Genomic DNA, 13282 nt, shown 5'->3' with positions numbered 1-13282 from the left:
GAACTCAGAATTCTGCCTGCCTCTGCCTCCCAAGTGCTGGGATTAAAGGCATGCGCCACCACTGCCCAGCAACTTTGTCTCTATTATTCATTAGAATTAAATGAATTTGTTTTTGTTATACTGCTTTAACAGTTAAAAGAGTAATTTAATTTTTGTGAGTGTAGGTATGATGTGTGTGTTGGCACATATGTAGAGGGGTCAGAGGTTACCTTTCAGGAGTTCTTCCTGTGCTTCCTTCTGCTGTGGGATCTGGGAGTCACACTCAGTTTATCAGGCTTGTGTGGCAAAATGCTTTACCAGCTGAGGCATCTTGCAGTCCAGTGTTGGGTTTTTCAATCAACAGTTTATACACACAACATTTCTATACTGTTTCTTGGTGTGCTGTATTCCTTAATATTAAGTGTCTCTAAAAATGTAGATTGGAGTCAGCTCCCCCTACCCCCTCTGTCTCTGTCCCTCTCTCTTTTTGGAGGGGGGCAGAGTCTCACTTGGTGCCAGGGTGGCCTTGTAACTTGAGTCTTTTCTACCTCAGCCTCTCAAATACTGGGATTATAAGTAGTGTGTAGTTCTGAGATTACTGCTACCATGTTTGGATAATAATAATGGCTAGACTGTTCAAACTGACAGGATGCCACAGACTGCCTTGGTGTGTTAGCCATATTATAAATGGTGACTTGAGGCTGGTGCAGGAGAGCACATGTTCAATCCCAGCAGGAGAGAAGCAAGGACAAGATCGTGCATTCTGTACCATCTTAGGGCAATAGATTAAAGGCTAGCCTGCTCTATGTACTGAGTTCAGACCAGCCATAGCTATATAGTAATACCCTATCTCAATGGCAGCATAAAAACTCATGGTTTGTGAGCTCAAAAACAAAACAATCACAATTTACTTAAACTAACTTGTTCTTCCTTGTTTCCCTTTTCTCACTAAGGTGTCCGAGTGCAGTGGAGAGTTCTTTTTCAAGTCTTCTGAGCTCTTTGAGAGTGCAGTGTACTTGGAGGAGGCTGCAGATGTCCTTTGTATCTTACAAGCAGGTACTTTCTGACTGACTATATCTCAGATACAGACAGAGTGTCTAGGGAAGTGTCACTGTGTGACTGCTCAGCCTGAAGAGCTGTGTGTGTCTGTAGGTGTGCACTGCTTGTCCTGAGATTGGAGGTACAGGCTGCCTGATGGGGATGCTGGGGCTCAGGTCCTTTGCAAGAGCACTGTTATCTCTCCAACCTCAAATTTGGTATTTTAAATATTATCAAAATGGGTGTGGTCCAGCATTTGGGATGCTAAGGCAGGAGTATTATGTCAGAATCAGACCATCTTGGTCTACGGAGTGAAATGATGTCTCAAATAACAGCACTTCTCCCCCCCAAAAACTTAAAAGTCTAAAAGTTATTTTAAAAGTATGTCTTAAAGTTTTAAAGGGTTGGAGATCTGGGAAGCTTGGGATCTAGCAGTCTTGCATGTGCAGCATTAGAGCAAAGACTCAATGGCTTCTACTATTTGCATCGTATGCCATGTTATATACAGGTTAGCAGTGCACATTTGATTTAAAACTTTAATGAGTTAAATGTTTATAATATGTTGGTTCAAAAAGCATAAATATTAGTTAATATTAAAACTATTAATGAGGGGATTAAAATTAGATATTAAATATACTTACTATTATAAATATATTAAATATACATACATATTGTTAGAACTTACATACAATTTTTCCTATGTACCTTTTTTGCTTTTCCAGATTCTTTTTAATTATATATGGTAAAATAAAAACAAGAAAATCTAGAAATTTAAATATTTTTATTAAGATAACTTTTTAGACCAGCATTATTCAGGGAAACATCCGATGTACTCCGGGTTGTGCTATCCAGTTAGTAGCCCCACTTGCCTCTCGTGGTGGCTATGGGTTAAATGAAGTGTAGCTAATTCGACTGAGGAACTAGTACTTAAGTGAGTTGCATCTTGGTGACACCTTGGCAATGTCTGGCTGTTGAGCATAGAGCACTGTGGGGTTCTGTCGAAACAGTGACAGTGGCTTTTTTCTTCCAGAGCTCCCTTCCTTGCTTCCTATAGTCGATGTAGCTGAAGCCTTGCTGCATGTTAGAAACGGTGCCTGGTTCTTGTGTCTCTTGGTAGCCAATGTTCCGGATAGTTTTAACGAAGGTAAATATAATTTAAGAATGAAATATTGGAAAACTTTGATTTGCATATTTGGGCCTTTTTTTTTTTTTAACAGTCTTGCCCAGTTATCCCAGCTGTCCTTAAACCTGTGATTCTTTTGCCTCTGCCTTCTCAGTGGGGCTAGAGTTAACAGGTGCATGGCATCATGCTTACTGCTATGTTTTCCCTCTCTTCTGGGCCAGGGTGGGACTCAGTGCCTAAGCTACGCTCCAGACCAGTCTGTCTTTTAATTGAAGTGTGTCGATAAGTTATATTAGCCATTTAATGCAATTATTGTGGTGGTTAGGTATGCTATGCTATTTCTATCTCTTCTTTCCTTTGTATCATTTTTATCATATATTTAATTAATGTGTATTATAAGTCCAAATGACTTTCTTACTGCTTTTATTTTAACTAGTTAATTCTTTTTTCCTGCGATTTATTGTTTAGTTTGTGGGTGTTTGCCTATGGGTGTACATGTGGAGGTCAGAGGTCACCTTCCATGAGCAGACCCTCTCCTGCCACATGGGTCCTGCGGTAGGGCTTGGTGCTAAGCTGAGCCACTTCACCAGTCCCTTTCCTCATTTTTTTCTTTTGTTAATCTGGGTCTCACTGTGTACTCTGGGTGACTTTGAAGTTGTCTTCCTCTTCATTAGCAGTGTTGGTATTACACGTGTGCTGCCCAGCTGATTTTAAGTCCTTTTTAAAGCGTGGGGGAAGCTTTATCTGTATACTTAGTGTTTCTGATTGATCTTCATTGAATTGCCTTTCTTTCTTGTAATGTATAGAGTATTTACATTTACTTTATTTTGTTTTTATTAATGTGTGTTTGGGATTGACTCCAGAGCTTCTTGCTCTGCCAGTGAGCTGTCCCTTGAGCTTTGCAGGGTAGATTTCTTGGTAACAATTTTCCCCAGAAAATTTGTCAGGAAAAAACTTTTATTCTGATAAAATTTATTTTAAAAGTAAAATAGCCGGGCAGTGGTGGCTCATGCCTTTAATCTCAGCACTTGGGAGGCAGAGGCAGGTGGATTTCTGAGTTCGAGGCCAGCCTGGTCTACAGAGTTGAGTTCCAGGATAGCCAGGGCTACACAGAGAAACCCTGTCTTGAAAAACCAAAAAAAAAAAAAAAAAAAAAAAAGTAAATAACTTTTCTGTTCAGCACTGGGGATTGAGTGCATGCTTGGCACTGGCCTGGCAAGCTCTCTGCCACTGTTGGTCATCCGTCTCTCTTTTAACTTCTTCATGCTGAGACAGGGGCTCACTAAGATGTCCAGGCTAGACTTGAACTAACGTTGTTACTTGAGTGGGCTTTGAACTTGTGAGCTTCAAGCTCTGGAGTAGCTCAGCTTACAGCCTTGTTACTAGGCTGCACTAAGTGCTGTTTTGTTTTCTCAGAAGTGATTGCAGAGCCTCATCAGTGTTAACCAGGTGCTCTTCTGCTGAGCTCAGCCCTAGGTTTTTTGTTGTTGTTTTTTACCTTGTGACACTGAATCCCTATTTAACTCTAGTTTGCCTGGATTTTGCTATGTTGTCCAGGCTGGCCTCCAATTGGCGAATCTCCTCCAGCCCCCAGCACTGTGACTAGAGGTGTGTATCATGGCCAGCTTGAGTATATTTAGTTGTTCACCACCTTTGTTTGTCCTTGTGGGTTTAGCGTAGCAGGTGGGACTAGGTGTTGTCCTCTGGTCGTTATCCGCTAAGGACTGTTGCAGTCCTTTGTCCACTTTGCCTTGGTTTCTGTTGAAATACTGTCAAGTTCCCAGTGTCTTCCTTCTATACTGTTGAAGCTGCATAAATGGTTGATTTTCAAGAATGAAGAAGTGGTTCATAACACCTTGCTTAGAAAAACTTGACAAAGCTTGAAATAATAAAGGCTCTTAAATAATAGTTTGTAGGGGCCTGATCAAAAATGGAGAACGGCAAGATGAAGAAAGTCTTGGAGGGAGGCGCAGGACAGATGCCTTACGCTTCTTATGCAGAATGAATCCTTCTCAGGCCCTGAAAGTCCGGGGCATGGTGGTAAGAGAGTCTCTTGTCTCTTTGTAAATTGGGAATTTTATTCATGTGCCGAGTGTGCTGCCTCCCCTTTTCGGTCTTATGTTTTGTGTGTTCTCTTCCTCTGAACTTGTACATTAAATTTTGAAATGTCCTAGACCTTTTCCTTATTGTATTGAGTCTAACTTATTTTTCTCTGCTGTGTTAGGTGGAAGAATGTCACTTGCCAGGCCTTGGAGTAGCTTTGACATTGGATCATACTAAAACTGAAGCTTGTGAAGATGGAGTGAGTGACTTGGTTTGCTTTGTTAGTGGCTTGCTTCTTGGAACAAATGCAAAAGTCAGGACTTGGTTTGGAACCTTCATTCGAAATGGACAACAGGTGAGAGTCAAGCATGAGCATAAGAAGGCTCGTTCCTCAGGGTCAGTTATTTAGAGTGAAGAGACTCCTGAGATGGATCTTGTCACCTCGGCCTGGTGACTCATACAGCAATCCTTGTCCTTTCAAGACTGAGGCAGGAAGGTTACTGTGATTGCAAGGCTTAAGCCGTGGGAGTCAGGCATGGTGGTACACACCTTTATCTCAGGACACTGCAATAGGAGACAAGTGGATCTCTATGAATTTGAGACCAGCCTGGTCTACATATCAACTTCCAGGCCAGCCAAGGCTACATAGAGAGACTGTGTCTAAAAAAAACAAATAAAAGCCATGGTGGAAAGGAGGAAACAAAGGAAAAAAGAGATATCTTTAGACCAGTGGTCATCAGACTTAATTTTAAGAACCTCCTTACACTTAAAAAAATACATAAATAAAGGATATATTAAAAATAAAAAAGCTCAATTAAGTATAAAGAGGAAAAGAGAGAAAGAGAGAGAGAGAGGGAGAAAGAGAGAGAGAGTGAGTAAGTATGTGTATGTGTGTGTGTACTTTTGAGCTTGGTCTTGGTGTTTAGTCAAAGCTGGCGCCCAGTTCTTTCTTAGACTTGTGCCTAAGCCTCCTGATTACAAAGATCATAGGAATGTCCTACCATACTTAGTAAACATTTCATTTTTAAAAAATACAATAGTGAAATAGTAGTACTACTTTACAATTTTTTAAATCTCTTCAAAGTCTAGTTTAGCAGAAGTCTTTGGAGAATATACTGTACTCAAGTAAGAATGGGAGGGACAAGGCTCTGTCTCAGTATTGTGAATAGGTATTTGGATTTTCTGGACCCCTGAAAGAATTTGGGGATGCTCTAGGTTCCTGTGTTAGGCTTTGAGAACTCTTACAGTAGATCATCAAAGTAAGTTATATTCTGTAATTTAACATATGTGTATCTGTGTGTGTGGTAAAATATATATTAAAGTTTGCATTTATTCACTTTTTAAATACAGTTCATAACATTCACATTATAGGACTGGAGACTTAGTAGGTAAAATGATTGCTATATAAACACAAGGACTTTACTTTAGAACCCTACTAACCATATAAAAGCAGGGTGTGGTAGCAGTTGTCTGTAATTCCTGTGTTGCGGGAGCTGATATGTATATGTCCTGGAGGCTTCCTGGTCAGCTGGAATGTCCTCTTTCAGGTTCAGTCTAAAAATATGAGGTGGCCCAGCAGAAAGGGTGGCCTAGTTAGGAGCACTTCCTGTTTTTCTGGAGGACACGAGTTCTATTCTCAGCATCTATAGTGCTCAGAGCCATCTGTAACTCAGCTTCCAGAGGATCTGATGCCCTCTGCAGCCTCCCTTTCCTATGTACAGATGTACACACAGGCAAATAAATAAAAGATAAAATACATCTTTAAAAACAAAGAAAGTGGGGAGTTGGAAGACACCTAGCATTTGTCTCTGGGTTGTACATATAGCTCATATAGCTTGTGTGTATGCATGTACACACACACACAGGCAAAGAAAAGGAACTTTGGCAGTGTTATGCATATATAACCATTATCTATTTTTAGGATTTTGTTTTCTTTTTTTGTGGTCTGGGTTTACACTTGTTGATCAAGCTCTCTATCTGAGTCCTATCTCCTGTGCTCTAGAGACTCTGAACCTTTTCAACTGCCTGTTCCTCCTTTTTCCTGTAATTTGGTGATTGTGGCTTTGTGTTGGTCTGTGTGAATTCTGGGTGCCTTTGTAAGTGCCTCACATGAGTCACATTACAGGATACTTGTATGCTATTTCCTTAACATAAAGGTTTCAGAGTTCATTTTTGCAGCATGTGTCAGAATTCCCTTAGCCAGGCATTGTTACATATACCTTTAATACTAACATTCAGTAGGCTAGAAGCAGGATTATGGGATAGATACATATCACATGCTCTGCCAGCTGGACTACATCCTGAGACCCCCCCTCTATCATATAGAAAGCACCCCCCGCCCCCGCAAAGGAATTTCCCTCTTTTTTAAGGTTGAATAATAACTCCATTGTGTGTATATATTCATTTTGTTTTTCTAGTTACCTTTTGATATATATCAGATATTTTATGGTACATAATATAAATAATAAACAATGTAATGCATTATGTTTTGTGGTCCTGGGATTGAATCCAGAGCCTCTCATACACCAGATGAGCACTCTCCCACTGAGCTGCTGAGTCTCACTAAGTTGCCAAGATTGTTCTTGAACTTGGCTTCTTTCTCTAATCTGAGCAGTTGAGGTTACAGGTTTGTTTAGTGTGTGTGTGTTTGATATAGGCTCTTCCTTTGTTGCCTAGGCTATTCTGAAGTGTGGTAGCCTGGGCTGACCCAGTCTGAGTCTGAGGGGATCCTCTTGCTTGTTGACATTGACTACATGACTTCCATTTTCAACATTCTTCCCCGCTCAACATGTTTGCTTATTTTTCTTTTCTCTTCCATTTGTTTGTTTTTTTGTTTATTGTTTGTTGTTTGTTTCTCTCTGTGGTCCTGGCTGTCCTGGAACTTACTCTGTAGACCAGTCTGGCCTTGAACTCACATAGATCTGCCTCTGAGTACTAGGATTAAAGATGTGCGCCACCATCCCCAGCTCCACCATTTTTATCTTTGCAGAATACTTTAGTTTTTGTAGAACACTTTTTTAGTGCTTCTGAGTAGAATTTGTTAGTGCAGACTAACTTTAACGTTCAGGGCGAGACAGGGCAGCATGCACATGGGTTGGGAACTAGTTTTGTGCCAAGGTATCACATCATTCCACATTCGAGACAAACTGTCTTTAGAGTCCATTGCTATGCGCGTGTATTGTGTGACTGGTGTATGGCTGTGTGCTGAGCACTTAGTCTGCTCTCCTGTGCCTCCTGGTCCTTTGTCCACCACACGTTTCTTCTTGGAATTTAACATTGCTGTTCAGGCACGTTTACTATACTTTCCTTGACAGCAATCTTAAGAATAATAAGTACTGATTAACATTATCTGCCCCCATACCTGGCTAAGGAAATGTCTCTCCGTTTATAGTTTAGCATTGCGTTCTGTGTATGCTCTTTCTTTGTTCATTGGTTTCCTTGTAAGTACTGAGTGCTTGCCACCTGCCAAGTACAGCGTTAGACTTGAAGAGTGGTGACTATGAAAATATCCCTGCTTGAAGAGCTGGGCTGGGTGCTGCTCTCGTGGTGCAGGCATGGCATCTCTAAAGGCACATAATACCACTGTTTATTTCCTTGTCAAGAAGGAGTTCAGAGAGGTTACCTCATGTACCATGAAGCATAATTAGTAGTAGAGCTTGAGCTTAAGACTGAGGTTCTCGGGACTGGTGAGATGGCTCAGCAGCTAAGGGAACGACTGCTCTTCTGAAGGTTCTGAGTTCAAATCCCAGCAACCACATGGTGGCTCACAACCACCCGTAATGTGATCTGACGCCCTCTTCTGGGGTATCCGAAGACAGCTACAGTATACTTACATATAATAAATAAGTCTTAAAAAAAAAAAAAGACTGAGGTTCTCAGGTTCTCCAAACATGTGTTTGCTGTTGTACTTGCTGCCTTAGGGATTGGAAGTGCAGTGTAGGTGCTGGGAATTGAACCCAAGTCTTCTGCAAGAGCAACTGCTCTTACTCAACCCCTGAGCCATCTTGCAAACCTTTAAACAAGTTTTTGTTCTGTAGCCCTGGCTGTGCTGGTACTTGCCATATAGATTGGCCTAGCCACCAGCAGCTCTCCTCCCTCTGTCTCCAGAGGGATGAGATTTGCAAGAGTGGACTGCCACACTCAGCTAAAGTACCATTTAATTACTATTCACAACCTAATTTGCATTAATTTAGCTTTTCCTCTGTAATCAGTGCAAACTGGGATGAGTAGAGGAATAAATTTTGAGTTTTCTTGATTTGGTAAAATAGAACTGCAGTTAGAACAGGCTCCTTATGTTGGGTCAACTGTAAGTGCTCACATGGCAAGATGTGTTCAGATTCCTTATTAATTCAGTAACTGCTTCATGCTCTCTTCTTTTGCTGATTCACACTTCTTACAGAGAAAAAGGGAGACCAGTGGCTCCGTGCTTTGGCAGATGAGAAGGCAGCTTCTTCTGGAGCTGATGGGCATTCTTCCTACAGTGAGGAGTACCCGTATTGTGGAGGAAGCCGATGTGGAGATGGAGCCTACTGTGTCGGTATACTCGGGGCTGAAAGAAGAGCACGTCGTGAAAGCCAGCGCACTCCTACGTCTGTACTGTGCCTTGATGGGGATTGCTGGACTCAAGTACTTAATCTGATGCTTCCTTCTTTATCTTTTTCTTCTTGGTTCTAGTCTCAAGGACGTGGACAAAAGGCCTTTATTAGGAGGGTTCAGGTCTTAATTTTACTAGCTTATATCAAGATTGAAGGTATTAAAGCTAGCTGCCCTTAGGGAATATTTTGATCTTAATGTGGCCTGGTTACAAATAGAATTATGCAAATATCAGAGACGAGTAGTTTCTAAGTTTTGAATCCCAGTGTAAAGGTCCTGTGATTTTACCACTCTTGAGAAGATACCACCGAGTGGTCTGTGACTGATCCACTACCGTCCTAGACCCCAGCTGAAGGAAATCCTTTAGAATTGACAGGACCACAAGGTTTCTAAGTTACTGTACCAAATCCTTTTGAATAATGTCTTCAGTGGTATCTGAACATTCCTGTGTGTGTCTCCAGCTCATGTTCCTTTTAGGTCTGACAGTTTAGTTAAGCAAATGCTGGCCCATCAGTTTGGTTCAAATTTAAGTCATTACAACCCATTAACCCATAACTGTATAAAGTATAAATTGCTGTGAGCTCTTTAGGACACATGACTACACATAAAGTAATATGTGCTTGTCATGTCTAGGACCTGTGCTATTACTTCCTTGGAAATTTGTTGATCACAGGACCCTGATTATTTGTTATTTGGTTTTTGCACAGACAACAAAGTAATTCGACTTCCCATTGCCTGTGGTAAATCATATGCCATTTAAAAAGGAGACAATTGAAAAGAGAGAGCTGACCAATAAAGATGAAGGGGTTGGGGTTGGTGTAATGGCTAAGGGTTAAGAATGCTCACTCTAGGGCTGGAGAGATGGCTCCTCTGCTAAGAGCACTGACTGCTCTTCCAGAGGTCCTGAGTTCAATTCCCGGCAACCACATGGTGATTCACAATCATCTCTAATGGGATCTGATGTCCTCTTCTGGTGTGTCTGAAGAGACTGATGGTGTACTCACGTACATAAAATAAATAATAAGTCTTTTTTTTTTTTAAAGAATGCTTACTCTACAATCATGATGGACTTGAGTTTAAATCTCCAGCTCTTATCTAAAAAGCTAAGCATGGCTGAACATGTCTGTGACATCACCTCATGTGAATGGGAAGCAGAGATAGAGATTGTGGTCAGCAAGCCTAGGAGGAGCAGCTAGCTTCTGCCTGAGGTAGTAAGACAGAGTACCTTCCTCTGCCTCTGCATGCATATCCAGACGTGAACACCCATGCATTCATATGTGCTACCCACCCACAACCCACATACAACACAGAGCACAACACATGCCTATGCACACGCACACATATACACAAAGTAAGTATAAGTAATTGGATGTTGTTTTTTTACAGTGAGGTTAAAAAATTTGTACGTGAAGGGTTAAAATGTTGGAAAATTTGCTTGTTTCCTTGCCGAACTGAAAATAAACAAACAAATAAATTATGTTTGCCCCTTTAGACCAACTGAAGAAGAAGCTGAGCAGTTGCTGCAGCTAATGACCAGCCGGCCTCCTGCCACGCCCGCCGGGGTTCGCTTCGTTTCCCTCTCCTTCTGTATGCTGCTGGCCTTCTCCACACTTGTCAGGTACCATGCCGTGCAAGTTACTCTGCCTTCTCAAAGTGTGCTCTTATCTATTTTCTAAATGTCCACATGGAGGCGAGCGCATAGTGTAGGTAGCATGTTCGCTTATCATGAGCGTTGCTATCAGAAAGGGTATATAGCATGTTATTAAAAGTTTACCACAATGCTAGGCAGTGGTGGTGCATGCCTTTAATCCCAGCACTTGGGAGTCAGAGGCAGGCAGAATTCTGAGTTCGAGGCCAGCCTGGTCTACAGAGTGAGTTCCAGGACAGCCAGGGCTACACATAGAAACCCTGTCTCAAAAAACAAAACAAAACAAAACAAAACAAAAATTTTAAATTTATTACTTGGTTATTTATTTCTTACTTGTTTGTTTTTTATTATTTGTTTAGTTAGCACATTATTTGATGTGTGTGTGTATGCATGTATGTACACGCATGTGCATCTGCAATAGTGCATGTGTGGAGGTTCAAGAACAACTTGCATGATTCATTTCTTCTACCATATGGGCTTCGAGGATTGAACTCTGATTATCAAGCTTGGCTGCAGTTTTCTTTGAAATTTTCTTGGTGTTCTGTGTAGTAATAATTCAACTCAAAACTGTAAAACTAAATCTTGTTGGTTGTAGTGGTTCATGCCTCTAATCCCAACCCACAGGAGACCAAGGCAAGAGGACTGCCATGTGTTTCAGGCTAGCCTAAGCTACATAGTATGACTTTGTCTCAAAATACCAAGAAATCCAACAACAAAGAAACGAGATGCAGCTAAATCTCCTCTGGGTCCATTCGACTCATTAGACAGCTTATTGGTTTAATCTTTTTCAGAAATCTTGCCCAAAGCAGTGTTGTCTGGTCCAGGCTTGGCTGGGTCCCTCTGTACCTGGTGTTCTACAGCTGTACACAGGAATAGTTTTTCATTTTGCATCTTTAGAAAGCAGCCATGTGGGAGGTAAATTCTTCGGAGCAGGGGTGAATTTCTGAAAATGCTTTCATTCTGACATTTGGCTAATGGTTTGATGGCATGTAGAATTTTAAAGGAAATCATTTCTCCTGAGGATTTTGAAAATGTGTGTCCATTTCCTTGTCTTCTAACTTCTTATTTCGTTGTGTCTAAAGTCATTCCAATTCCTTGTCCCTTTGTGTGGCCTCTTCTGTCACTTGGCTCTTTCTCACATGGTTTCGAAAGTTGTAGATAATATTTGGTCTCTTTCAAGTGTGTATTGATCTATCATTTGAGGCGCCCTGTGGGTCCTTTCCTGCTAGAAGCTGATGTGTCAGTTGTAGGAAGTGTCCCTGGCCTGCTGTGCTGCTAGTGTCTTCCCTGGGGTCTCCTTGTCTCAGTCCTGTGTGAGTCTTTCAGAGGCAACCAACTGTTGGCTTTTCTTATCTCATGGTTTTCTCTGTGATTTGGCCTTCTTTTTGAAAGGTACCATAAAACATAACAAAAAAAGTACTTGTGTCTTTGGTGTAGCTCAGTGTTGCTAGCGTCGTTTCAGCAGTTATCCCTCGTGGCCACAGTCCGTCACAGGCGTTTGCAGGGCCCCATGCAGAGCCTGTCTGCCTCTCGGGCTCTGCCCTCACTGCAGCTTACTTTCCAAGAGCTCTTTTTTGTTCTTTTATTCCTTTCTTTACTGAATTGTTGTTGTTGTTGTTATTTAATTTTTGTAGATGATCTTGTCTGGAGCTTACTGTATTGCTAAGATTGTCCTTCAGCTCCTAGTTTTTCTGCTTCCACCTCCCAAGCTTTAGTATTGCTTGTTTGTTGACTGAGTCCTGATACTAAACTTTCTGTTATAGTAGCCCTTGCTTCATTGAAGGCTACTGATTTTCTCTAAGGCCTTTTGTTAAGGAGTTTTTATTGCATTTATTTTGTGTGTACATGTATATGTGTGTGGGCATGCATGTGCCATGCATGTGTGTAGAGTTCAGGGAACAACTTGTGGGAGTCAGTTCTCCCCTCGTAAGGGTCCCACAGATCAAACTCAGGTGCTTTTTTTACCTTCTGAGCCTTTTCAGCAAGCTAGAAATTTCTTTTTAATGAAATTATAGTGCTTTTCAGGAAACTATAAAATTAAATATAAGTATTATGTGATAGCTCTATGCTTCAGGGCCTTTCCAACCATTCCCTTTAGTCCCGTTCCACTGAGGTGCCGTGTTCATTTGGTAGGAGGACTACAGTTCAGAAAGATGCACTTAGGTTTCAGATCACACCGTCAGAAGCTGCAGAGCTGGGATTCCCACCGGGTCTTGCAGGACTCTAGGCACCCTCCCATATAGCACTGTCTTGCCTTAGTGGAATGATTGAAAAATGATTGAGCACAGTATTATGTATAGGTATAAATGGCCTTTTAGATTTTCTCATCTTGGAGTAGTGAGAAAAAGCACATTGTTTAGTTGTTTTCTGTTTTACCTGCAGTGAGGTGGAAGAGAGAGAGCCATGACATTTTTGCACAGGTTAAAGTCAGAGTGCTTTTTACTTTTAAATAGAATGATTGTTCTAAAGAAGCCGTTACTGCTGTTGGGTCTGTGAGATGACTTGGTGTAGGTAAAGGCACTGGCTACCAAACCTGATGACCAGAGTTGGATCCCCTCGACTGATTCCTGCAAGTTGTCCTCTAACCTCTACACACATGGCATGCTATACACACCCTCACAAAATAAATAAATGAAGGAAAAAGAAAAACTTAAAAATAGTTATTATTGTTATATTTTTATAACCATTTTAAATATGGTGACTCATCTTCTTAGTTTTTGTAATTAGTAATAATTTCTATCTAAAATTTAAAATTCTACCCAAAATATTTCCATAAATTAAATTTGAATTAAAAGATGCATTAATTTGTTAGATTTTAGAACTTGGTTTCTGACTTTTTGATGTGTAAGGAGTTTTTT

The 13282-nt window shown here is 41.0% G+C and overlaps 1 protein-coding gene across 4 annotated transcripts in view; it reads left to right on the top strand.

Moving 5' to 3' along the window:
* Ints2 (integrator complex subunit 2) overlaps nt 1–13282 on the top strand; it is a 48635-nt gene that overhangs the window by 4462 nt on the left and 30891 nt on the right. For all 4 annotated transcript variants that reach the window (XM_031352282.1, XM_031352281.1, XM_031352284.1 and 1 more), the window contains 6 exons: nt 933–1035; nt 2048–2161; nt 4050–4180; nt 4365–4538; nt 8583–8809; nt 10269–10394. In XM_031352282.1, the coding sequence (XP_031208142.1) occupies nt 933–1035; nt 2048–2161; nt 4050–4180; nt 4365–4538; nt 8583–8809; nt 10269–10394 (875 nt within the window). The remainder of the gene's footprint in view (nt 1–932; nt 1036–2047; nt 2162–4049; nt 4181–4364; nt 4539–8582; nt 8810–10268; nt 10395–13282) is intronic.

This window comes from Mastomys coucha, unplaced genomic scaffold (genome assembly GCF_008632895.1).
Source record: "Mastomys coucha isolate ucsf_1 unplaced genomic scaffold, UCSF_Mcou_1 pScaffold5, whole genome shotgun sequence".
NCBI lineage: Eukaryota > Metazoa > Chordata > Mammalia > Rodentia > Muridae > Mastomys > Mastomys coucha.
Note: the sequence above shows the minus strand (reverse complement) of the source record. Positions and strands in the feature narration are given on the sequence as shown.